The sequence below is a fragment of the Papio anubis genome, chromosome 14, assembly GCF_008728515.1.
Source record: "Papio anubis isolate 15944 chromosome 14, Panubis1.0, whole genome shotgun sequence".
Classification (NCBI taxonomy): domain Eukaryota; kingdom Metazoa; phylum Chordata; class Mammalia; order Primates; family Cercopithecidae; genus Papio; species Papio anubis.
The window spans coordinates 103,729,799-103,756,798 of NC_044989.1; the positions used below are offsets into that span (position 1 = coordinate 103,729,799).

General features: G+C 37.6%; 1 protein-coding gene across 18 annotated transcripts in view; it reads left to right on the plus strand.

Annotated features, from left to right (window-relative positions):
- The window catches only part of TSGA10 (testis specific 10), a 151,286-nt gene that overhangs the window by 41,661 nt on the left and 82,625 nt on the right, over positions 1-27,000 (plus strand). For all 18 annotated transcript variants that reach the window (XM_031655462.1, XM_031655458.1, XM_031655456.1 and 15 more), the window contains 3 exons: positions 17,829-17,944; positions 20,319-20,473; positions 26,360-26,415. In XM_031655462.1, coding sequence (XP_031511322.1) covers positions 17,829-17,944; positions 20,319-20,473; positions 26,360-26,415 — 327 coding nt within the window. The remainder of the gene's footprint in view (positions 1-17,828; positions 17,945-20,318; positions 20,474-26,359; positions 26,416-27,000) is intronic.

Here is a 27,000-nt window from a genome sequence, read left to right on the forward strand (position 1 = left end):
TAGGTTTAAGAACATTTTCTTCTATTTTTATTTTGCCCAGATATTAAAAAATCATACATGAATGTTGAAATTGATCTGATAATTTTTATTCATGTATTTAGATGGTCACATTATTTTTCTCCCTTATTCTGTTAAAATGTGAACTTACACTGATTAATTTTGTAATACTAAACCAACCTTACAGGGTAGAATAAATACAGATTGGTCACGCTATATTATACTTGTTACTTATTATTGGTCTAAGTTAACTAATATTTTGTTTTGTATATTTACATCTATTTTTGTAATTTAGATTGACTGATACTTTACTTTTCTTATGGCTTTTATTTTATTTTTTATTATTTTTGAGACAGAGTTTTGCTCTTGTTGCCCAGGCTAGAGTGCAATGGCGCGATCTTTGCTCACCACAACCTCCGCCTCCCGGGTTCAAGTGATTCTCCTGCCTCAGCCTCCCGAGTAGCTGGGATTACAGGCATGCGCCACTACACCAGCTAATTTTGTATTTTTAGTAGGGATGGGGTTTCTCCATGTTGGTCAGGCTGGTCTCGAGCTCCCGACCTCAGATGATCCGCCTGCCTCAGCCTCCCAAAGTGCTGGGATTACAGGCGTGAGCCATCGCACCCCACTGTCTCTTACGGCTTTTTTAAATCAGATTTTGATATCAAGGTAATGTAAACTCATACTATAATACTCTTTTTAATTCATTTTGTCTTCTGTCATTTTGTGGAACAGTTTGTATAAGATTGGAGTTGTAGAACTTACCAATAAAGTCATTTGGATCTCATCTTTTCTTTAAGGGAAGGTTTTATTTCATTTATTTATTAAAGAAATAATTTATTCTTATGCCAGTCAGTATATATATGTAAGCATTTTTCATTTTGTCTAAATTTTAAAAGATATTTATTATAATGTTATTTATAATATCCTGTGAACATTTTAATGTACGTAGAGTCTGTAGTTATTTCCTGTTTTTCTATTCTGGAATTGGTGGTTTATTAGTTTTTTCCAAAGACCAACATTTTGCTTTGGTTTTGATCCTCTCTATTGTTTGTTTTTATTATTTCATAAACTTTTGTTCTTATTTTATTATTTCCTTTCTTCTATGTTCTTTAGATTTCTTTTTTTCTTGAATTTTCTTCAGATGAATGCTTACATCTTTACTTTTTAGGCTTTTTTTTCTAATAGAAACATGTAAAGCTTTAAATTATCCTCAAAATACTTCTTTAGGTATATTCTAAAAGTTTTGATATTTACTATTTTCCGTATAAAAATTTTTTCTCCTTGGAGAGCTGTCAGTTTTTTCATTATATATTTTGATGGTATGTTATTAGGTGCATATGCATTTACAATTTTTCTATTAGTAAGTGACTTTCTTTATCTCTACTCATGTTTCTGACCTCTTTGTGTGCTATTAACATAGCTATACCAATTTTCTTTCGGTATTCATTTTCATGAAAAATGTTTTCTTTTGCTGTCAACCTTTCAGTGTCCTTATGTTTTAGACATCTTTCATAAATAGCATTTGTTAGGTTTTTAAAATTTAATCTGACATCTTTTATATTTTAACTGTATCATTTGGTCCATTTGTATTTTATTATATCTTTGGGTTTAAATCTAATGTCTTATATACTTTCTGTTATTATCAATTATATGATTCTTGCCTTCTTTCGGATTGATGGGGTATTTAAAAATCATTTTATTGTTTTCTATCAGCTTAAAAATCATTCTAGAAGTCATAAACTCATTTATTTTTCTTTTAGTGATTACCTGAGAATTGCAAGAATCTTAGAACAGTAACTCCATTTACCCATCTTAACTTCTGTACCATTTTAAGCCAAATATTTTAATAACACATATACATATATGTGTGTATAAATATATATATATAAACTGAATAAAACACTTATTGTTGTTTGCTCAGTCAATATTTGTTTAGATTTACCCGTACATTTATTCTTTTCATTGCCCTTCATTCCTTTTGTTGCCCTTGAGTGATCTGGAATCCTTTATTTTCTGTTAGAAAAATATCCTTTAGAATTTATTTTAGAATTTTGTCTGAATTTAAGTTTTTGGGGTCCTATATATATATTTTCAGATTCAGGTCATTAGTATGCAATAACATATGGTCAGTTTGATGAATGTAGACAATTGTATATAGCTGTGTAACCATACTTTAAAGAAGATACAGAGCATCATTTCCTTCCCTCCAAATAGTTTCCTTATTCTCCTTTCCAGTCAGTTCTCCTCCTCCCCATTGCCTGACACTTATTACCGCAGGTAAATTTTGCCTGTATCTGAGTTTCTTAGAGGGAGTCCCCACTTTGCATGGTTTCTATATGCATTAATTTGGTTAGTAGGGTTTAGTTAAGTAATATCAGTTCTCTACCAACATAGTTTCAGTTACCAGAGTAATTACTGTGAGTAATTGCATTAAGTACAAACTTACTGCTAGCTCTTTAATCTACAGATCCCTAAGAAAATAACAGATATAAATCATGACCAGTGACCAATCACATCATATCTTTTAAAGTCTGTGGGTGATTGATCAGTGACATGTTAATCAGTTTATGCTTAGATAGCAAAGTCTGTTGTTCTGTTGTCTCCTTCCCAGTGACAAACGTGACATTTTATAACACAGATAGTTGAAAGGGGGAATTGGCCATCAAAGATGAAAATGCAACAAAGAAACAAAAAATTATAACACTGGAAGCAAAATTTGAGTCAAATGTAAAGGGAATTAAGGAAGAAGTAGCTGTCATCGAAGTGTTGACACTGCTGCCATTAAAGAGATTCTAGATATGCCTCCAGGGAAACTGATAAAGGCAACCTTATCAACATAAGTGAAGAAAGTGGCCGGGCGCGGTGGCTCAAGCCTGTAATCCCAGCACTTTGGGAGGCCGAGGCGGGCGGATCACGAGGTCAGGAGATCGAGACCATCCTGGCTAACACGGTGAAACCCCGTCTCTACTAAAAAATACAAAAAACTAGCCGGGCGAGGTGGCGGCGCCTGTAGTCCCAGCTGCTCGGGAGGCTGAGGCAGGAGAATGGCGTGAACCGGGAGGCGGCGGAGCTTGCAGTGAGCTGAGATCTGGCCACTGCACTCCAGCCTGGGCAACAGAGGGAGACTCCATCTCAAAAAAAAAAAAAAAAAAAAAAGTGAAGAAAGTGTGACAAAAAGGATGAAGGCAGTCCAGTAGACGTGACATTGGCAAAAGCCATTATATTAAAAGAACTCTCCGAGATGTTTCATGCCATTGAAAGCATAAAGGGTAAAACATGGAAGCTGATCCAAACTTAGAAAGGTGTATAACAATTTGCCAAGACATAAAAAACATGCTTGCTCTGTATTTTGTTTTGATAAGAGGTGGCAAGCACTGTTCAAACTACTCTTGATAAACTAACTTTTTATAAAGAATCATGTTAATTCTCAATGTATCTAATGTTTTAATTTACAACGTACTCAATAAATACTAGTTTTCTAAAAATTTTGCTATACACTTATAAATGACAGTAACAAAGTTGTATTTTGACAAAAAATTTAAAAGTTATGGAAACGTTGTTTTTCTCATTGATCATTAAAGATTACTTTGCCTGGACGACTTGTACAGTCATTTTTGTGGTCCTGCATGGCTGTCAAAGTTGGGGCTGCCTACATACGTACTGATACAATACACTTTTTTTTTGGCTAGGCACGGTGCCTCATGCCTGTAATCCCAGCACTTTGGGAGGCCCAGGCAGGTGGATCACAAGGTCAGGAGATTCAAACCAGCCTAGCCAACATGGTGAAACCCTGTCTCTAGTAAAAATACAAAAATTAGCTGGGCGTGGTGGCACATGCCTGTAATCCCAACTACTCGGGAGGCTGAGGCAGGAGAATCGCTTGAACCAGGGAGTCGGAAGTTTCAGTGAGCTGAGATCGCACCACTGTACTATAGCCTGGTGACAGAGCAAGACTCTGTCTCAAAAAAAAAAAAAATATCTATCTATCTATAGATAGATAGATACACTTTTTTATAAAGTGTGTACTTTTTTGTATCTGGCTTGTTTCGTTCAATAGAAATTTTTAAAGAATCATCACTTATAAAAGTATTAATAGTACAATTTTTAAAATATTTTTAATATGAACCTTTTCTTTTTTATTTTATTAAATTTCCATAGATTTTTGGGGAACAGATGGTGTTTGGTTACATGAGTACATTCTTAAGTGATTTGTGAGATTTTGATGCACCTATAACCCGAGCAGTATACACTGTACCCAATTTGTAGTCTTTTATCCCTCACCCTCCTCCCACTCTTTCCCCTAAATCTCCAGAGTTCATTGTATCATTCTTATGCCTTTGCATCCTCATAGCTTAGCTCCCACTTATGAGTGAGAACATAAGATGTTTGGTTTTCCATTCCTGAGTTACTTCCCTTAGACTAATGATCTCCCGTTCTATCCAGGTTGCTGCAAATGCCATTATTTCGTTCCTTTTTATGGCTGGATTGTATTCCATGGTATATATACTACAATTTCTTTATCCATTTATTGATTGATGGGCATTTGGGTTGGTTCCATATTTTGGAAATTGCTAATTGTGCTGCTATAAATATGTGTACAAGTATCTTTTTTGTATAATGACTTATTTTCTTCTGGGTACTCAGTAGTTGAATTGCTGGCTCAAATGGTGGTTTTACATTTAGTTCTTTAAGGAATCTCCACACTGTTTTCCATAGTGGTTGTACTAGTTTATATTCCCACCAGCAGTGTAAAAGTGGTCCCTTTCACCGCATCCCCGCCAACATCTGTTGTTTTTTTATTTTTTTGATTATGGCCAATTCTTGCAGGAGTAAGGTGGTATCACATTGTGTCTTTGATTTGCATTTCCCCTATCATTAGTGATGTTGAGCATTTTTTAATTTGTTTGTTGGCCATTTATATGTCTTCTTTTGAGAATTACCTATTCATGTCCTTAGCCCACTTTTTGATGGTATTGTTTGTTTTTTTATTGCTAATTTGTTTGAGTTCCATGTAGATTCTGGATATTAGTCCTTCGTCGGATGTATGGATTGTGAAGATTTTCTCCCACTCTGTGTGTTTTCTGTTTACTCTGCTGAGTGTTTCTTTTGCTGTGCAGAAACTTTTTAGTTTAATTAAGTCCTACCTACTTATTGTTTTTGTTCCATTTGCTTTTGGGTTCTGCCTAAGCCAATGTCTAGAAGGGTTTTTTTTAATGCTATCTTCTATACTTTTTATGGTTTCAGGTCTTAGATTTCAGTGCTTGATCCATCTTGAGTTGATTGTTGTATACAGTGAGAGATGAGGATCCAGTTTCATTCTTCTACATGTGGCTTGCCAATTATCCCAGCACCATTTGTTGAATAAGGTGTCCTTTCCCCTACTTCATATTTTTGTTTGCTTTGTCGAAGATCAGTTGGCTTTAAGTATTTGGCCTTATTTCTGGGTTCTTATTCTGTTCCATTCGTCTAAGTGCCTATTTTTATATCAGTACCATGCTTTTTTGATAACTGTAGCCTTGTAGTATAGTTTGAAGTTGGATAATGCAGTGCCTGCAGGGTTGTTCTTTTTGCTTAGTCTTGCTTTGGCTATGTGGGCTCTTTTTTGGTTCCATGTGAATTTTGGAATTGTCTTTTCTAGTTCTGTGAAGAAGGATGGTGTTATTTTGATGGGAATTGCATTGAATTTGTATATTGCTTTTGACAGTAGGTTCATTTTCACAGTATTGATTGTACCCATCTATGAGCATGGGACGTATTTCCATTTGTTTGTGTCATCTATGATGTGTTTCAGCAGTGTTTTTTTTTTTTCCTTTTTTTTTTTTGAGATGGAGTCTTGCTCTGTCGCCCAGGCTGGAGCGCAGTGGCGCGATCTCAGCTCACTGCAAGCTCCGCCTCCCAGGTTTATGCCATTCTCCTGCCTCAGCCTCGTGAGTAGCTGGGACTACAGGCGCCTGCCACCTTGCCCAGCTATTTTTTTGTATTTTTTAGTAGAGATGGGGTTTCACCATGTTAGGCAGGATGGTCTCGATCTCCTTACCTCGTGATCCGCCCATCTCGGCCTCCCAAAGTGCCGGGATTACAGGCTTGAGCCACCGCGCCCGGCCTCAGCAGTGTTTTATAGTTTTCATTGTAGAGATCTTTCACCTCCTTGGTTAGGTATATTCCCAAGTTTGTGTGTGTGTGTGTGTGTGTTTGTTTTTTTTTTTTTGCAGCTATTATAATAGGGGTTGAGTTCTTGAATTGATTTTCCGCATGATTGCTGTTGGTGTGTAGCAGTGCAACTGATTTGTGCACATTGCTTTTGTATCCTGAAACTTTTCTGAATTCATTTATCAGTTCTGGGAGCTTTTTGGAGGAGTCTTTAGGATTTTCTAGGTCTACAATCATATCATCAGCAAACAGCGACAGTTTGAATTCCTCTTTACTGATCTGGATGCCCTTAACTTCTCTTGTGTGATTGCTCTGGCTAGGACTTCCAGTACTATGTTGAATGGAAGTGGTGAGAGTGGGCATCCTTTTCTTCTTCCAGTTCTTGACAGGAATGCTCTCAGTGTTTCCCGTTCAGTATTATGTTGGCTGTAGGTATGTCCATAGGTGACTTTTATTACATTAAGTATGTCCATTTTATACTGATTTTGCTGAGGGATTTAATCATAAAGGGATGCTGGATTTTGTCAGATGCCTTTTCTGCATCTATTGAGATGATCACGTGATTTTTGTTTTTTATTCTGTTTATGTGATCTGTCACATTTATTGACTTGAGTATGTTAAACCTTCCTTGCCTCCCTGGTATGAAACCCACTTGATCATGGTGGATTATCTTTTTGATATGCCGTTGGATTTGGTTAGCTAGTATTTTGTTAAGGATTTTTGCATCTATATTCATCAGATACATTTGTCTATAGTTTCACTTTTTGTTATATCCTTTCCTGGTTTTGGTATTTAGGGTGATGCTGGCTTCATAGAATGATTTAGGGAAAATTCCATCTTTATCTTGTAGAATAGTTTCAGTAGGATTGGTACTAATTCTTCTTTGAATGTCTGATAGAATTCAGCTGGTCCTTGACTTTTTTCTGTGGGCAATTTTTAAATTACTATTTCAATCCCACTATTACTGGTCTGTTCAGGGTTTCTAATTCTTCCTGGTTTAAGCTAGGAGGGTCGTATATTTTCAGGAATTTATCCATCTCCTCTAGGTTTTCTAGTTTATGTGTGTAAAGGTGTTTGTAGTAGCCTTAAATGATCTTTTGTATTTCTGTGATGTCAGTTGTAATATCTCCCATTTCATTTCTGATTGAGCTTATTTGTATCTTCTGTCTTCTTTTCTTAGTTAAATCTTGCTGATGGTCTATCAGTTTTACTTATCTTTTCAAAGAACTGGCTTTTTGATTAATTTATTTTTGTGTTTTTTTTGTTTCAGTTTCATTTAGTTTTGCTCTGTTATTTATTATTTCTTTTCTTCTGCTGAGTTTGGGTTTGGTTTGTTCTTGTTTCTCTAGTTTTTTGAGGTGTGATCTTAGATAGTCTGTTTGTGCTCTTTCAGACTTTTTGATGTAGGCATTTAAAGCTATGAACTTTTCTCTTAGCACTGCCTTTGCTGTATCCCAGAGGTTTTGATAGGTCGTGTCACTATTATTGTTCAGTTCAAAGAATTTTTAAATTTCCCTCTTGATTTCATTGTTGACCCAATGATCATTCAGGAGCATGTTATTTAATTTCCATGTATTTGCATGGTTTTGAAGATTCCTTTTGGAGTTGATTTCCAATTTTATTCAATTGTGGTCAGAGACAGTACTTGATATAATTTAAGTTTTCTTAAATTTATTGAGACTTGTTTGGTGGCCTACGATATGGTCTATCTTGAAGAACATTCCATGTGCTGATGAATAGAGTGTATATTCTGTGGTTGTTGGGTGGAATGTTCTGTAAATATCTGTTAAGTCCATTTGTTCTAGGGTATAGTTTAAATCCATTGTTTCTTTGTTGACTTTCTGTCTTGATGACCTGTCAAGTGCTGTCAGTGGAGTATTGAAGTCCCCCACTATTATTGTGCTTCTGTCTATGCCAATTTTTAGGTTTAGTAATAATTGTTCTATATTTAAGATTGTGATACCTTCCTGTTGGACAAGGCCTTTTATTATTATATAATGTCCCTCTTTGTCTTTTTCAACTGCTGTTGTTTTCAAGTTTGTTTCGTCTAATATAAGAATAGCTACTCCTGCTTGCTTTTGGTATCCATTTGCATGGAATGTCTTTTTCCACCCCTTTACCTTAAGTTTATGTGAATTCTTATGTGTTAGGTGAGTCTCTTGAAAGCAGCAGATACGTGTTCAGTGAATTATCAATTGTGCCATTCTGTATCTTTTAAGTGGAGCATTTAGGCCACTTACATTCAATGTTAGTATTGAGATGTGACATACTATTCTATTCCTCGTGCTATTTGCTGCCTAAATGCTTTGGTATTTACGTATGTATGTATGTATGCATGCATGTATGTATTTACTTACTGTGTTGTGTTATAGGTCCTGGGAGATTTATGCTTTAAGGAGGTTCTGTTTGATGTATATTGAGGATTTGTTTCAAGATACAGAGCTCATTCTGCAGTTCTTTGTAGTGCTGGCTTAGTAGTGGTGTATTCTCTCTGCATTTGCTTGTCTGAAAAAGACTATCTTTCCTTCATTTATGAAAATAGTTTCACTGGATACAAAATTATTGGCTGACAGTTGTTTTTGTTTAAGGAGGCTGAAGATAGAACAATTCCTTCTAGCTAGTAGGGTTTCTGCTGAGAAATTTGCTGTTAATCTGAGAGATTTTCCTTCATAGGTTAGCTCATGCTTTTGCCTCACAGCTCTTAATATTCTTTTCTTTGTCTTTCCTTGAGATACCTTGATGACTATGTGCCTAGGTGATGATTTTTTGTGATGAATTTCCCAGGTGTTCTTTGAACTTGTTATATTTGGATGTCTAGATCTCTAGCAAGGCCAGGGAAGTTTTCCTCGATTATTCCCCCAAATACGTTTTCCATACTTTTAGATTTCTCTTCTTCCTCAGGAATGCCAATTATTTTTGGGTTTGGTTGTTTAACATAATCCAGAACTTCTTGGAAGCTTTGTTCATTTTTTTTAAAAATCTTTTTTATTTGTCTTTGTTGGATTGGGTTATTTTGAAAATCTTGTCTTCAGGCTCTAAAGTTTTTTCTTCTACTTGTTTGATTCTATTGCTGAGACTTTCCAGTGCATTTTGTGTTTCTGTAACTGTGTCCTTGATTTCCAGAAGTTGTGATTGTTTTTTATTTATATTACCTATTTCACTGAAGATTTCTTCCCTCCTATCTTGTATCATTTTTTTGATTTCATTAAATTAGACTTTGCCTTTTTCTGGTGCCTCCTTGATTAGCTTAATAACTGACCTTCTGAATTCTTTTTCTGACAAATCAGGGATTTCTTCTTGGTTTGGATCCATTGCTGGCGAGCTAGTGTGATTTTTTTTATTTTTTGAGAGTGTTAAAGAACCTTGTTTTGTCATATTACCAGAATTGCATTTCCGGTTCTTTCCCATTTGGGTAGGCTCTGTCAGAGGGAAGATCTGGGGCTCAGGGGCTGTCCCATGGGGTGCTCCCTTTATGTAGTACTCTCCCTCTTTTCCTAGAGGGATGTGGCTTCCTGACAGCCGAACTGTAGTGATTGTTATTTCTCTTCTGTATCTAGCCACCCAGTGGGTCTACCAGGTTCTGGACTGGTACTGGGGGCTGTCTGTACAGAGTCCTGTGATATGAACCATCTTCTGGTCTCTCAGCCGTGGATAGCAGCACCTGCTCTGGTGGAGGTAGCAGGAGAGTGAAATGGACTCTGTGAGGGTCCTTAGTTATATTATTGTTGTTTATTGTACTACTTTTGTGCTGGTTGGCCTCCTGCCAGGAGGTGGCACTTTCAAGAAAGCATCAGCTGTGGTAGTATAGGGAGGATCAGATGGTGAGTGGGGGGGGGGGGGGGCAGAACTCCCAAGAGAATATGACCTTTGTCTTCAGCTACCAGGGTGGATAGAGGAAGACCCTCAGGTGGGGGCAGGGTTAGTCGTGTCAGAGCTTAGATTCTCCTTGGGTGGGGCTTGCTACCACTGCTGTAGGGGATGGGAGTGTAGTTCCCAGGTCAACAGAGTTATGCTTCCAGGAGGATTATGGCTGTCTCTCCTGTGTCATGCAGGTCACTAGGCAAGTGGGGGAAACCAGCAGTTACAGGCCTTACCCAGCTCCTGTGCAACCCAAAAGGCCAATGTCACTCCCACCGTGCGTTCCCTACCAACAGCACCGGGTTTGTTTACAGGCAGTGGGCAAGCAGGGCTAAGAACTTGCCTCAGGCTACCAGCTTCCTGGCTGAGAAAGCAGGCAGGGCTTTCAGGTTTTGTGCCACCCCGCCTGCCCGCATCTGCACTTGGGCTTCATCTCTTTCCCTGAGTTCTGTCCAAGAAACTTCACATTTGGTTGGAATTGTTACAAAATTCAGTTGGAAGTTTCCTTCTCCCTGTGGTCTTTTCCCAGTTCCTCTGGCAGCCCTCCCCAAGGACCCCTGTGAGACAGTGTGTCAGAGATGGCTTCCCTGGGGACTGAGCTCTTCCCGCTGCTTACTCTACTGCTGTATTTCGCTTGGCTGTCTAAATTATCTCAGCTCCAGGTAAGGTCAAATCCTTCTCCCACGATCTGGACCTTCAGTTTCCCTAGTGAAGGTGTGTGTTTGCGGGTGGATGATCCCCTTTTCCCACTTTCCCACTTTGGGCACTCCAATTATTTGGGCTGTCTCTCAGGTCCTGGAGGAGCAATCAATCCCCTTCCTTCAAAGGGTCTGTGGATTCTCTCGGCTTTCCTAGTATGTTCCTGCAGTAGTTCTTGGAGCAGAAGTTCACAGTGTGAGTCTCCACACACTGCTTTGTTTGTCTGAGTGAGAGCTTCAAATTAGTCCTGCCTTCTATCTGCCATTTTCTCCCCCACAATCCTTTTTTAAAATTGTGAAGTGGTAGTCCATAGTACAGATAAACTATATGCTTTTATTAATATTTCGTTGATAGATATTTGGATTAGTCACACACTTTTAGAGTAAAACTGCTGTAAAATTTTTGCATACGCCTTTTTATGGGCATATGTTTTTATTCTCTTGAATAAATAGGAGTGGAATTATTGGGTTACATGGTAAGCATGCGTTTAATTTCATAAGGAATGATCAGTTTTCCACGTGATTCTATGATTTTACCGTCCCAGTAACAATGTATAATGCAGCCCTTTTAAATCAGATCTCTCAGAGAGAATGAGAATTGAGTTCTAATTTGCTATTGTATATATAGTAGTCCCCTCTTATCGAGGGGGATGTGTTCCAAGACCCTCAGTGGATGCCTGAAACTGCAGCTATTAATACTGACCTCTATATGTACTCTGTGTTTTTTCCTAAATATACATACCTATGATAATGTTTAATTTATAAATTAGGTACAGTAAGAGATTAACAACAATAACTAATAATAAAATAGGGTAATTACAACCACATATTGTAAAAGTTTTATGAATGTGGCCTCTCTCTTTTCAGTTGACTGTGGGTAACTGAACCCACAGAAGGAGAAACCACAGATAAGAGGGGCTGCTACCCCGAATTACCATCTCTCCTGGATTCATAGGAATCTAGAATCGTACTAGCTTTGGGCTATCCTTGAGAGAACTGAGAAAATAGTCACTGAATTAATTTTATCTAGTTCTTTTTGCCACAGAACCCCACGTGAGAAAGGTTGTATAAGAGTTTAATTTGTTCCATCCATGTCCTTAGCAGCATTTTCAGTCTCTGATTTTAGCCATTTTACTGGATGTGAAGAGATATAATTGTGTGGTTTTAATCTGTATTTTCTTGATTCCTAATGATGTTGAGTGCCTGTTTGGTGTGCCATTTGTATATCTTATTTTGTTAAGTGTCTGTTCGATTCTATTGCTCATTTTTTCGCTTGGTGATTTTTATTGTTTATTTGTAGGCATTATTGTAGCTAGAAACCGTTTATCTGAAATGTAGTATGATTTTTTTTAACCAGTCTGTGGCTTGTTTTTTGCTTGTACTTGCTTTGTTTTTGATGAACAAAAATTTTAGTGTTTCTTTTTCTAGAGACACTGTCTTATTCTGTCACTCAGGCTGGACAGCAGTGGTGCGATCACAGCTCACTGCAGCCTCAAACTCCTAGGCTCCAGAGATGGCACTGCCTCAGCCTCCCGGGTAGCTGGGACTGAAGGTATGTGCTACCGTGACCAGCCAATTAAAAAAAAAAAAAAATATATATATATATATATATATATGTGTGTGTCTATGTGTGTGTATATATATGTGTATGTGTGTATATGTGTGTGTGTGTGTGTGTGTATATTTGTTGTTGTTGAGACAGAGTTTTGCTTTTGTTGCCCAGGCTGGAGTGCAATGGTGCCATCTTGGCTCACCGCAACCTCCTCCTCCTGGGTTCAAATGATTCTCCTCCCTCAGCCGCCCTAGTGACTGGGATTACAGGCATGCGCCACTACGCCCAGCTAATTTTGTATTTTTAGTAGAGACGGGGTTTTTCCATGTTGGTCAGGCTGGTCTTGAACTCCCAACCTCAGGTGATCTGCCTGCCTCAGCCTCCCAAAGTGCTGGGATTACAGGCATTAGCCACCGTGCCTGGCCTAAAAATTTTTTTTTTTTTTTTTGAGACGGAATCTCGCCCTGTTGCCCAGGCTGGAGTGCAGTGGCACAATCTCGGCTCACTGCAAGCTCCGCCTCCTGGGTTCACGCCATTCTTCTGCCTCAGCCTCCCGAGTAGCTGGGACTACAGGCACCCACCACCACACCCGGCTAATTTTTTGTATTTTCAGTAGAGACGGAGTTTCACTGTGTTAGCCAGGATGGTCTCAATCTCCTGACCTTGTGATTTGCCCGCCTGGACCTCCTGAAGTGCGGGGATTACAGGCATGAGCCAGCGTGCATAGGGTCTTGCTATGTTGTCCAGGATGGCCTTGAACATCTAGCTCAGTTTTTTGGTAGATTTTATAGGATTTCCTGTGTAGATTATCATGTCACCTGTGAATAAAGAGTTTTGCTTCTTTTCTAATCTTAATGCCTTGTGTTTCTTTTTCTTTCCTTATTTACTTGATAGAAACTCTGGTGCAGTGTTGAACAGAAGAATGAGAACAGTCATCTTTGTTTTGTTCCTGATTTTGGAAGGAAAGCAATTCAGCCTTTCATCTTTGTAATGTCAGCTATAAGCTTTTTGTAGATGTCTATTATGAGATTGGAAAAGGTGTCTTCTATTTGTAGTTTGCTGGGTGTTCTTATTAAGGATGGATATTGGATTTTGTCAAATGCTTATTCTGCATCTGTTGATATCATAATTTTTTCTTTCTCAGTCTGTTAATATGAGTTATTAATGATTAATTTTTAATTTTCAAATTGTAAACCAATCTGGCATTCCTGGGTAAACCCCACTTGGTCATAGTAGATTCTAATTTTCTTGGATTTGATTGCTATGATTGGTTAAAACTTTTAACATATATGTTTATGCTTTCTCCAAAAGCATTGTAATTTTACATTTTATGGTTAAGTTTTTTGTGTATGGTGTCATGTAGTGGTCAGAGTTCTTTTTTTTCCATACAACAATACAATTGGGTTTTTTTGGTTTGCTTTTGTTCATTTTATTTTACTTTCCAACTTTTAAGTTCAGGGGTATGTGTACAGGTTTGTTATGTAGGTAAACCCCTGTCATGGGTGTTTCTTGTGCAGAATATTTCATCCCTCAGGGTAATGCAGTTGTTTTAGCACCAGTTGTTTCCTTTCCCCATTGGATTGCTTTGATGTATTTATTGAAAATTGATTGACCGTATATCCGTGGTCTATTTCCGTGCTCTGTATTCTGCTTTACTAGTCTATGTGTTGATCCTTATACTGATGCCAATCCGTCTTGAATAGTGTAGTAAGTCTCAAAGTCAGCTTTGGTAAGTCCTCTAAATTTATTTCTTGTTTTCTATTTGTTTATCCTTCTACTAAAATTTCTTCAATTTGTTGTCAGTGTGCTAATTCATTTATCAAGTGTTACACCATATATATTTTTAACTTCATCTACTACATTTTCTCATGACTGTTATTTGTTCCATTTTCCCTATCTTTTTTCATATTGATAATATCTAGCAGTGTCTTTTATTTAGTTTTTTAAATTTTTCTGGAACTCCAGAAAAAAAATACTACTTTTTTTTTTTTTTTTTTTTTTTTTAAGACAGGATCGCCCTCTGTTGCTCAGGCTGGAGTATAGTGGCATAATCATAGCTCACTGCGGCCTTGACCTCTCAGGCACAAGTGATTCTCTTGCCTCAGCCTCCCAAGTAGCTGGGACCACAGACATGTGCCACCGTACTTGACTAATTTTTAAAAAATTTTTTGTAGAGACAGGGTCTTCCTGTGTTGCCCAGGCTGGTCTTGATCTTCCAGCCTCAAGTGATCCTTCCACATTGGCCTCCCAAAGTGCTAGGACTACAGGCATGAGCCATCATGCCTGGCTTCTCCTTTCTTTTAATTTTTTTTGGGCTAATTAATTTTTTGGATGCATTTTTTAGATTAATTAATTAATTTTGGGACAGAGTCTCACTCTGTCACTCAGGCTGGAGTGCAGTGGTGCGATCTCAGCTCACTGCAGCCTCCGCCTCCCAGATTCAAGCGATTCTCCTGCCTCAGCCTCCTGAGTAGCTAGGATTGCAGGCGCACGCCACCATGTCCAGCTAATTTTTGTATTTTTAGTAGAGACGGGGTTTCACCATATTGGTTAGGCTGGTCTTGAACTCCTGACCTCATGATCTGCCCGCCTCGACCTCCCAAAGTGCTGAGATTACAGGCATGAGCCACCACTCCTGGCCTGGATGCATTTATTCTAATATACCTGCTTCTGCGTGATTTTGTAATCAGTGTGTTTTGTTTTGTTTCATTTTTAAATGACTGGCCTTCTCAAATGTCTTACAGTTTTGGCCCTGGAACAGATTTTCCCATGGAGATATAAGTTATTGTGTAAAACAATGCTTTTGGGTGACTAAAAATGTCAGCCTCTTTGAGTTTATGGTATGGGGGATTGGAGACACGCTGATGCCATAAAACCACTATCACTTTCTGCCTCATATACACCTGCTTTGTTAATTTTTCACCCGTTGCTCCCCTGGATGAAGAGACATCAGGAGTCTCCATTAGTCTATTCTTGTGTTGCCATAAAGAAATACCTGAGTGTGGGTAATTTTAAAAGAAAAGAAATTTATTTTAGCTCATGGTTCTGCAGGCTGTACAGGAAGCGTGGTGCTGGCATTTGCTTTTGGTGAGGGCCCGATACAGCTTACCATCTTGGTGGTAAGCAAAAGCAAAGGGGGAGCCAGTGCATCACATGACAAGGGCAGGAGCAAGAGAAAAGGGGAGGTCCCAGACTTCTTTGAATAGTCAGATCTCATGTGAACTAACTAGTGAGAACTCACTTATCAGCAAGGGGATAGTGTTAAACCATCATGAAGGACCTGCCCCCATGATCCAATCATCTCTCCCCAGGCCCCACTTCCAACATTGGGAAGCACATTTCAACATGAGATTTGGAGGGGACACACATCCAAACCATAGCAGGTGCATTCCTTAACAGCCTTGGCTGCATATTAGAACCAAAAGAGGAACTTGAAAAAACAATAGTGAGGTTGATTCTCATTCCCAGGTATTTTAATTTAATTGGCGGAATTGTGCAGCCTAAATCTAGGACATTTTTTTGTTTTACTGCTTTAAAATAATTTCATAATTTGGAGGAAGTTGCAAAAATATACAGAGAAGTTGATGTATACCCTTCACCCACTTTCCCATAATGATTACATTTTGTATCACTAGAGTACAGTATCAAAGCCAGAAAATTGACATTGGTACAATGTCTGTGCATAGTTCTGCACAGTTCTGTCATTTTATCACATATGTAGTTTCATGTAACTACTACCACATTCAAGACACAAAAAGTCTGTTACCACAAAAATATCCCTCATGCTACTCCGTTACAGTCACATCTCCTCTTCCCCAACCATGATCCCTAATATCTGACACTAATCTGTTTTCCAACTCTGTAATTTTGTCATTTCAAGAATGTTGTAGGAATAGAATCATACAGATGTGATTTTCAAGATTTGCTTGCCATTGAGATCCAGCCGAGTATTAAATTTTGCTACTTTTTAATATTGCTGAGTAACATTCCATAGTATGAATGTACCATAATTTGTTCAGCGATTCACCTGGTGAGGGACATTTTCATTGTTTCCAGGTTATGGCTGTTAAAAATAAGGTAGAGCATATGCATTTAATATAATTATTGGTAGGGCTCAATTCTCCATGTTAGTTTTTGGGGATGTTTTTCGTTTGTTTCTTTCCTCTGTTTGTCATGTCTCTGTTTTTGTTTTCATGCCTTTTCATGGATTACTTGACATTTTTTAGAATCCCATTTTTTATATCTGTAGTATTTTTGAGTGTCTATAGACTTTTCAGTGGTTGCTCTGTGAATTGCCCTTACTTATCACCATCCACTGGTGTCACATTTTACCAGTTTGAATAAAGTATAGAAATCTTGCCTCCTTTTAAGTCCTTTTATCCTCCCCCATTTATAATTGTCTTAATAGATACAGATTAATACCTCTTTAGTCTTGGATGTCATCTTTTATTAGCTATTATTTTTGTTGAATATTGTCTTTATTCTTCCCTACTGGGATTTTGATTTGGTAAATATTGGAACTTCTTATTCTGTCTTTTATGTCTGTTAACCTTTATTTTGTATTTTTTCATTGTTTTATTTGTGCTCTAATATAGGACCTCTGATCTGTTTTTTCCCCTCAGTTTACCAGTTATCTCTTTGGCAGTGTCTATTCTGTATTTTTAACTTGTCCACTGGGTTTTGTAATCTTTAAAATTTTGATATTAGTTTAACTTTGTGAAGTTCTATGTGGTTCTTTTCCAAATGTGTTGATTTTTTAATATATGCTATTACTTATGTGTTTGTATTTAAACACATGTATTTCTAAGTTTCTATTTGATAGTGCTGTAGTCTGAAGTTCTTAGGGATCTAATTTAGTTTGTGTGTCTTTTGACTCCCACTAAGGTTGGATTGTTTCTTGATGTATTTTTAAATTTTGAATTATGAGATCATTTTCCATAGGCTTTTGTCTGGGGTTTAGTTCTGTGCTTGGGTTGAGAGCATGCCTCTGGAGTTTTGTGACGGGTTCCTGATTATATGACCAATCAGGAACCAAATTTTATTTTGATGTTTTAGATTGAGATGAAGATTCTTTGTTGTTATTATTTTCCTGAGCCTAGCAGCAGTTGACAAGGTGTTTTTCTCTAGTTCGACCTTCTCACTGATGGTATGTCGCTCTGTATTTACATGGGACACCTCAGTTCTATTTCTTGTATTGCAGACACCTCTATGGCCTCCTCTTGTTATCTGAATTAAAACATGAAACCTGAGGCTTTTGAGACAGACAAACCCCAACCATAGCTAACGTAATAGTTCCTAATCTGATTGCTCTGATTTGGCATTAGGACACCTAGGGAAGGTAGTATTACCAAAATGCTAATAGTAGCTTATATTGGAGTAGTGGATTGAAGATCCCTTCTTACCGTTTATTTTTTAAACTTCCTGGTTTTGTAATGAAAATATTAAAACTGTATAAAAATATTAAGAGGAAATAAGTATATTAGTGTCCTTAAAAGTTTTTAGATTTAAACACACTCCAAAATGACAAAACAAAAATTTCAGAATTAGTTTTATTATTAAAATATTTGCAGACTTTTGTATGAAAACACAGAAAAAGATCTTTCTGATACTCAACGACACCTTGCTAAGAAAAAATATGAGCTACAGCTTACTCAGGAGAAAATTATGTGCTTGGATGAAAAAATTGGTGAGTTTTTTTCTCCTGATATTACTTTTAGTTTTTCTTAAGTTTGGTAGCAAAGATATGTTTTCTTCTTTTCAGTATAACATAGATAAACTTGGAAACAAGCCCTTAACTAAGTTTATGAATAAAAAATAATAGAAAAATTCATTTTTTGACAGCAAAATTTTTTAGATTTAGCACCATAAGTACTTAGTGAAAGTTAAAGTTTGTTTGTAAACTTATGATAACTTAAATTTGAATTTTTTGTGTAATGTAGCTTGTCCATAGCTGCTGTAATGAAACGTAGTATCTATATATTACTTTTGGTGGAAAGTGTACATATGGTTAGTTATGTCTATGATATTACTGGGGTTTGTAGAGAAAGTTACTTTTTTAAAGTTACCTATTTATGTTTGTTATTAGTGATCAGTATGAAAATATGGTCATAACTTAATCTTATAGGGTAAAATTTTGGTCAGGGCTATAAAAGAGCCTATTTTAAAGTAGAGGAAATATTGTTAACATGCTATTATATAGTTCAAGAATGTCTGGCATAAACAACTAGGTAGGTGGAGATACTATGTATCAAACCAGGAAATATTAAAACAGAAATATAAAAGGTAATATTTAAGGAGAACTCATATTTGGGTATTTTAAGTCCCAATAAAGATCTAAGGTAAGCAGTTGAATATTTAAATTTGTGTCTCAGAGGAGAAAGATACATATTTGGGACACATCAGCATATAAGTGATATTTTAAAACCATGAAATTACCTAGGGAAATGTAGAGAATGAGGAGAAGAGGATCCAGGACTGAGTAAGAAGAAGCCAAAGAAGTAGGAAGAAGACCCAGAAGTGAGTGTTATTTTGGAAGACCAGAAAGCGAAGTGTTTTTAAAAGGGGAGGATATGATCAATTGTCACACACTTTTGAGAAATGAAATAAGTGAGGCTAAAAAAAATATTGATTGGATTCGGCACATGGGAAGATTTGGTAACACCAAAAAATAAACGTTTGAATGGAGTGTTGGATGTAGAAGATAGAGTGGGTTGAGGAATAAATGGGAAGTGAAGTCGGGACAGAAAAGAATAGAAGTCTCTCAAGAAGTTTGGCTATTAAAGGGTAGCAAGAAAATAGGGTAATAGTTTGAGTGGGCTGTTAGGTTGATAATTTTTTTAAGCTAGGAGATACTAGAGTTATTTTAGAGATGTATTGATTGTTTGATTGCCAGTGGGAATGAATCAGATATCAGGACACATGAAACATGTGGGTTGCCTTAAAGGCAATACTGCCTGCAAAAAGAGACGTGGCGTATTCTCCAGTACTATACAGATCAAGTTTTTGGCATATGACAATATGGTATTATCTCCCTTAGCACTGCTCCTGGATGGGCCTCACAGGTATTAACCTAGTAGGGATTAATCTTGAAGTCTGGTCTAACAGAGCTTCCCTTGTAGAGCTCTAGACCGGTGGTTCTCAAACTTTCATCTGTGTCAGAACCTTGAGAGCTAATAAAGATCACTGGAGCCAGCCTCCTTGAAGTAGGCTAGGACCAGAGCTTTTGTGTCTCTATCAGTTTCTGTAGGTAAATCTAATACCTTAGAACCCCTACTCTAGACGAGTGGTTCTCAATCCTCATTATACATTAGAATCACTGGGGAAAGAAGGAGTTTCTAAAACACAAATTGCTGTGCCCACCCCCAGAATTTCTGTTTCAGTAGGTCTGGAGTAGAGGCCTAAGAATGTGCATTTCCCAGGTGATGCTGATGGTGCTGGTTGAGAAACCACAATTGGAAAACTATTCCTCTATACCAATCATTCAGGCCTTCAACACTGACACTGGCTTGCAAGAGTTCTCACAAATTGAATCATACTTCCTGGGATGATTTTTTTTTTCCCGGGAATTTTTATAACACTATTTTAGAACTATCAGAATATTAGAAGACATTTTATTTTAAAGACTTAATTGAATATTTTATTAAGATTTGTTACTTACCAACTTTTTATACAACAGTGCTTCTAGGCTAGAGGGAGGGGAGGGGAAACTAGAGGGGAGAAATGCCACAGATTGTTTTGATATTCCACTTACTTCATCCACCCACTCTCTCTTTTCCCATCATACATGTAAGTCTACTTTGAGAACTTGCAATATAGAGCTTTCCTTCACTATTCTAATTCATTGGTATTGTGCTTTTGTGTTTATGCACCATTTAGAGTTTTGTAATTCACTGTAGTTTTTAATCAAAAAAGCATTTTTTAATTTGGGATATAGCACTCATTGTTAGTAATTGAATATAATACATTAGAAGTAAGGAGAACTTCAAAAAGTACGATAATCTGCTTGAAATAGAAAAAAAATTATTTTGATTAAAACAACACTTTTATGATTGCATATTTAGATAATTTCACAAGGCAAAATATTGCACAGCGAGAAGAAATCAGCATTCTTGGTGGAACCCTCAATGATCTGGCTAAAGAAAAGGAATGCCTGCAAGCATGTTTGGATAAAAAATCTGAGAATATTGCATCCCTTGGAGAGAGTTTGGCAATGAAAGTATGTTCTGAGAACTGTGGTTTATAAGGAACGTTTAAATGAAATGTTAAATGTTAAACTATGGTTTAAAAACTAGAATCTGAATAAAATATTCTAATTTTCTCAAATTTTTTTTTCTAGAGAGTTGAAACTTCAAAATCTGACTTTGAAATATTTTAAGATAGTCTTAGGAAGCATGTGTACAAATCCAGTAGTTAATATTTTAAGTTGATTTTTCTATCATGAATTAGTAATTAACATTAACTGACAAGAACTAATTCAGATATCAAAATATAAAGCATGACAATAAAGTAGTGAGACTAATTTCTTCTTAAAAGCGTATTTTCAGGTAGTTACCCTTTGTAATATTGTTTAGAACTAGGATAACTTTTCTTTTTTTTTTTTTTTTTTGAGATGGAGTCTTGCTCTGTTGCCCAGGCTGGAGTGCAGTGGTTCCATCTCGGCTCACTGCAAGCTCTGCCTCCCGGGTTTACGCCATTCTCCTGCCTCAGCCTCCCGAGTAGCTGGGACTACAGGCGCCCGCCACCACGCCCGGCTAGTTTTTTGTATTTTTAGTAGAGACGGGGTTTCACCGTGTTAGCCAGGATGGTCTCGATCTCCTGACCTCGTGATCTGCCCGTCTCGGCCTCCCAAAGTGCTGGGATTACAGGCTTGAGCCACTGCACCCGGCTCTAGGAGCACATTTTTACATCATCCTCAGGCTTTGATGATAGGTGAGGTAGGGCTGGTGAATAAAGCTGGATGATAACCTCCATCCCACATTTTTGTTGTTGTTGAAAAAAGATGTTGCCGGCCGCGTGCAGGCAGGACGCGGTGGCTCACACCTGTAATCCCAGCACTTTGGGAGGCAGAGGCGGGTGGATCATGAGGTCAGGGGTCTGAGACCAGCCTGGCCAACATAGTGAAACCCTGTCTCGACTAAAAATACAAAAAATTAGCCGGGCGTGATGGCGGCGCCTGTAATCCCAGCTACTCGGGAGGCTGAGGCAGGAGAATCGCTTGAACCCTGGAGGTGTAGGTTGCAGTGAGCCGAGATCGGGCCATTGCACTTCAGCCCAGGCAACAGTGCGAGACTGTCTCAAAAATAAATAAATAAAATAAATAAAAGGTGTTGCCAAGAAGGCAGAGATACTGATACTATTTTCTACCTTATAAACTGATTCTGAAAGCAGTTCCTAAGCTGTTTTCACAAATATCTTAAGCAAAAGTAGCATCATTGGAATAAGGGCTTTCCCTGCTCTAAGGTAACTAATTCGTTAATTTATGTTTCCACTCATCCATGCACTCTTTCAACAAACATTTGTTGACATGTACCATGTGTTATGTTAGAAACTGAGGGTGGGCCGGGCGCGGTGGCTCACGCCTGTAATCCCAGCACTCTGGGAGGCCGAGGCGGGCGGATCACGAGGTCAGGAGATCGAGACCATCCTGGCTAACCCGGTGAAACCCCGTCTCCACGAAAAATACGAAAAAAATTAGCTGGGCGTGGTGGCGGGCACTTGTAGTTCCAACTACTCGGGAGGCTGAGGCAGGAGAATGGCATGAACCCAGAAGGCGGAGCTTGGAGTGAGCCGAGATGGAACCACTGCACTCCAGCCTGGCCTACGAGCGAGACTCCATCTCAAAAAAAAAAAAAAAAAAAGAAAGAAAGAAAGTGAGGATGAGGCCGGGCATGGTGGCACACGCCTGTAGTCTCAGCTACTTGGGAGGCTGAGGCAGGAGTATCACTTGAGTCTGGGAGGTGGACGTTGCAATGAACCTAGTTCGTGGGGTTCTACTCCAGCCTGCATGACAGAGCAAGACTCTGTCTCCAAAAAAAAAAAAAAAAAGTGAATGGTCTGCTTTATCAAAGCCTCTAGTGTAATAAGGAGAGAAAGGAACTGTTAGGATAGAATGTATTCAGTGCCATCATGACATATGCACAATGTGTTGTTGGAGTTGGGCAAAAACACACGTGATTCAGCCTGGGAATTGGGTTAAGGGAGGAGGAAGGTCTGGAAAAACCTTCCATTAAGTAAGTGATGGTGCCTGGACTCCCCTGGACTAGATAGTAGTCAGGAGAATATTTAGGGGAAGAAGACAATGAGAACGGGTGATCCACACAGGTTGAACAACTTAAGTGAGAGTCCAGTGGCTTTCATGAGAGAATTTCATGACACTTCCTGATAGTTTTCCCTGGCCAGAGAACAGGTTGTAGAGAGATCCATATGGGAGGGCAAAGAAAAGATGAGATAGGCAGACAGTCCCTTCTCTGCCATGATGCTAATTGCAGCCTTACAGTGCATGTATGTGTGTGTGTGTATATATATGTATATATCCCATCTCTTCATCTATCTATATAGATATATGATCTATGTATACAGATTTAGATATATGAAGAGATATATATGAAAAGATGGGCTATAGATATAGCTATATGAAGAGATGGGATAGATAAGGAAAAATCATAAAAGTACATGTGATGTTTAGTGTGAGCTCTGTCTTCGTGGATATAGAGGGTCACTGAAATAATGATAATGAAATGTTACAATTAGGTATTTATTTTATAACAAATATTCTGGCATTTTAACATTTATATGAGAGATGGATTATAGGGAAATGAGAATAGTGACAGGGACACTAGTTAAGAAAACAGTGTTGAGACCTATATTAGAATAGTAGGAGTATCAGTGAGAGAAATAGGTCTCTTAAGGAAGTAAAATTAACAAGGTGTGGTTTCTGGCTTAAGAATCACATGGATAATTCCTATGTGTGAAGGAAGAAACAGGAACTAGAACAGCCTTACAAAGGAAAGTTATTGACATGTTGAGTTTGAATTGTCTTTGGGATATGTAGGTGAAATATTGAAATATTCAAAGGCTCTTGGATTTTTAGGTTTGGAGAAAAATTTAATTAAAGTTGATAGATTTGGGAATCATGGACATAATTGAGGTCATCAAAGGACATGAGATGGTAAATACTTGTGGAAAAGGCTGACTCATTTTTGAAATTTTAGGTTTCTTTAGGTGGAATTTTGCTTCTCTTTATATTCAAAACATTTCTGAATATTTAAGCATTATTTCCTCTCAAAACACATTTAGAAACAAAATTCTTCACATCTTTCAAAATCTCATTTTCTTGTGCTATATCTAATATTTCACATTTCTTCCATTCTGCTAACTGTACCAGTGTTATATTTCTTTCACAAGCAATATTGAGTTACAAGTCTACTTCAAAATCAAGAACTTTGTCTAAGATTTTATGAAAGTAAACACATCCATCCTCTGTAGGGAAAATATCTTGTAAGGTAGTGTTAGGCAATCAAAAGAGGAAATGTTCTCTGCAATGATATGTCAGAGCTGAACTAACAAAGGCCACTCAGTAAAAACTAATACTGTTCACATGGAGATTACAGAAATAAATTAGCATGGAAAAGTCTACATTATAGTGAATAAAGTGATTTTTTTCTTGGTATTCATGGTTTAAAAAAATGTTTTACTACTTGCTACCAATTAAAGTTAGAAAACTCAATCGCAACTTCATAGATTTTTGGTTAAGAAAAGCCAGATTATTTGAATAATGTTATAGTTTGTTCATTTTTTCTAAATATACTTAGCACCATCCTGTCCAGACTGAATTTTGACAGTTAATATGAATCTACGTCCCTAGTTGGACAACATATGAGGTTAAATAAGGAATATTAAATATTATTTTAAAAAATTGTTAAACATTGAAGTTGTACAAGGAATATGTCTTAGAACATACTGAGGTTGTACAAGGAATGATGGTACACTTAAGAAATGGTGGTATTAAGGTCATATTAAGAGAAAAATAGGCTAAGAGGATATATTATTGGATTTAACCCAGAAATTTTGTTGCCGTGGATACTTTACAATGTTTCTAGATAATCTTTTTTTTTTTTTTTTTTTTTTAAGATGCACTTATATTGATAAAGCGAAGCCCTTTATAGGTTTATCAAACATATTTTAAGGTTAATCAAGAAAGGACTTTCTTTTTTTTTTTTTTTTTTGAGACAGAGTCTCTGTCGCCCAGGCTGGAGTACAGTGACATAATCTTGGCTCACTGCAACCCTTGCCTCCCGAGTTCAAGCGATTCTCCTGCCTCAGTCTCCTGAGTAACTGGGATTATAGGCACCCACCACCACACCCGGCTAAGTTTTGTATTTTCAGTAGAGACAGGGTTTCACCATGTTGGTCAGGCTGGTCTCGAGCTCCTGACCTCGTGTTCCGCCTGCCTCACCCTCTCAAAGTGCTGGGATTACAGGCATGAGCCACCGCACTTGGCCTCAAGTAAGGACTTTCAAAAGCACTAGTTCAACTAGCTTTTCAGAATTTGTTTTAGAAATGTATTAAATTATATTTCAAAAATGTGTAAACATTCCATTTTAAGGAGTATTTTGTCTTTTAGTTTTTCCTTCGTTGGTTTGTCCTTCTTGAAGGGGTTTAACTTTTTTTTTTTAATGCATATTTTAACAACACACCAGTATCCATTACTGCCAGATGTGGAATCTGTACCATTCCATGAGAAAGCAGAATGGGAAACTGTAGCTAAAAATACCCTAGAGGAGAGCACATGAATAAGGGAAGATAGTATGCACACATACACACGCAAGTGTGTGCAAAACTAACGCTAAAGAAGCAGGAACAGCCAGGCGCAGTGGCTCATGCCTGTAATCCCAGCACTTTGGGAGGCCGATGCAGGTGGATCGCTTGAAGTCAGGAGTATGAGACCAGCCTGGCCAACATAGTGAAACCTCGTCTCTACTAAGAATACAAAAAATTAGCTGGGCGTGGTGGCGCATGCCTGTAATCCCAGCTTCTCAGGAGGCTGAGGCAGGAGAATCGCTTGAACCCGGGAGGCGGAGGTTGCAGTGAGCCGAGATGGCGCCCTTGCACTCCAGCCTGGGCATCAAGAGCAAAACTCCGTCTCAAAAAAAAAAAAAAAAAAAAAAAAGGAAACAGGAACAGAATTGGTTGGAAAATATAGGTTTGAGTTTTTAAAAATCTTTTTACTTGGTTACTTAAGATTTGAAAATTCAAAGGGGAAGGTGAAATCCAGTTATTACTTAGTGAAATAACTTTCTTACTTTTTTAGGGCTAATGTTAGCTCTAAGTGTCTGTTTATAGTTGGACTAGTTCAGGGTCAATGGAAGTTTTAAAAAGAGGTGTGGGAATGGTATTAAAGGCATTAAGATATTCAAACCCATCTCTGCCTTGACTGACTCCGCTACTTCTACTCCCTCACCACGCCTTTAAAAAAGGAAAATATAAATAGTTTGTTTTTCTTACCTTTGCTCTAGGCCTAATGCTTACCTCCTTATTAGCTCACACCTAAATATCAGTAGTATACTTCTATACGTAATTGAATTGGAACAACTTTTTGAAGATTTTGTTGCTGGCTAATATAAATAATATACTTAATCAAAATTATTCTTAAATACTAAATTTAGGTATACATGATTGGCTTCTCTGGGTTTTATGACATAAAGAATGCGATCAAGAGAACCAGTTCTAATCCTAGTATAAAATGCCAATACTCCAATGCCAAACCATTGGGTTGCCTCCAAAAACAGGTGGTTATAGGGTGTTCTTGTGTTCCTGGGCGACTGCACAAACTATCTTTTAACAAAGAATTTGATATACTGATCTCATGTAATTACACCGAAGTATAGCCTTTACTTTAATGAACATAATCTATTTTTACCCCAAGCAAATATTCACGTTGATATACTAGACTTTAAAGTGTGGAAAAGAATAGGACATACATGTTTTTAAAACCAAATGGAAACCTAAAGGGAAGGGGAAATTTTCTTTTTGTTCATTCAATTTTAACAGAAATAACAGCTTAAGATTTTTTTTTTATTTAATACTTATATTATTTTTCAAGGAAAAGACCATTTCAGGCATGAAGAATATCATTGCTGAGATGGAACAGGCATCAAGGTAAATCAGTCATTAACAAATATTGGAGCACTTACTGGGGGGCCAAGTACCATGTTAGGTACAAAGATAGTAAGAAACAAGGGGCTTAGTGATACGTGTAAGGTGCTAACTCTCTCATCAAACGAGGTCTAAGTCTGTCTAGGGAACTAAAAGAGGGGATGGTGTTTGCCAAGTAAAGTAAGGGGAAGGGAAGGGCATTCAAAGTAGAAAGAATAGCAAAGAACCACAGATCACATTCGCAAGCCTCTTGACCTACAAGTGGGTTGAGTGTTGTTGAAACCTAGAGCGTGAGGGAAGAAGTGAAGGGATGAGGCTAAATAGGCAGGCAGAGGCTTGCGTTATAGACAAATGAGTATTGATTATATTCTTGGGGCAATAAGATATCATTAAAGAATTCTGAGGAGATTTTTGTATTAGAAAGATACCCAAGCAGAAGAGGTGATGATAAATTGGGGTTTAGGAGCTGTGGGACAGAAGGAGTGAAGTGCTTTTATATGAAGGAGAGACACTAGGAAAATGCCAAGTTTCTGGCCAGGGATGAATACTGAACACGAAGAAAGCATGCGGAGAAAAAATGATTTTACC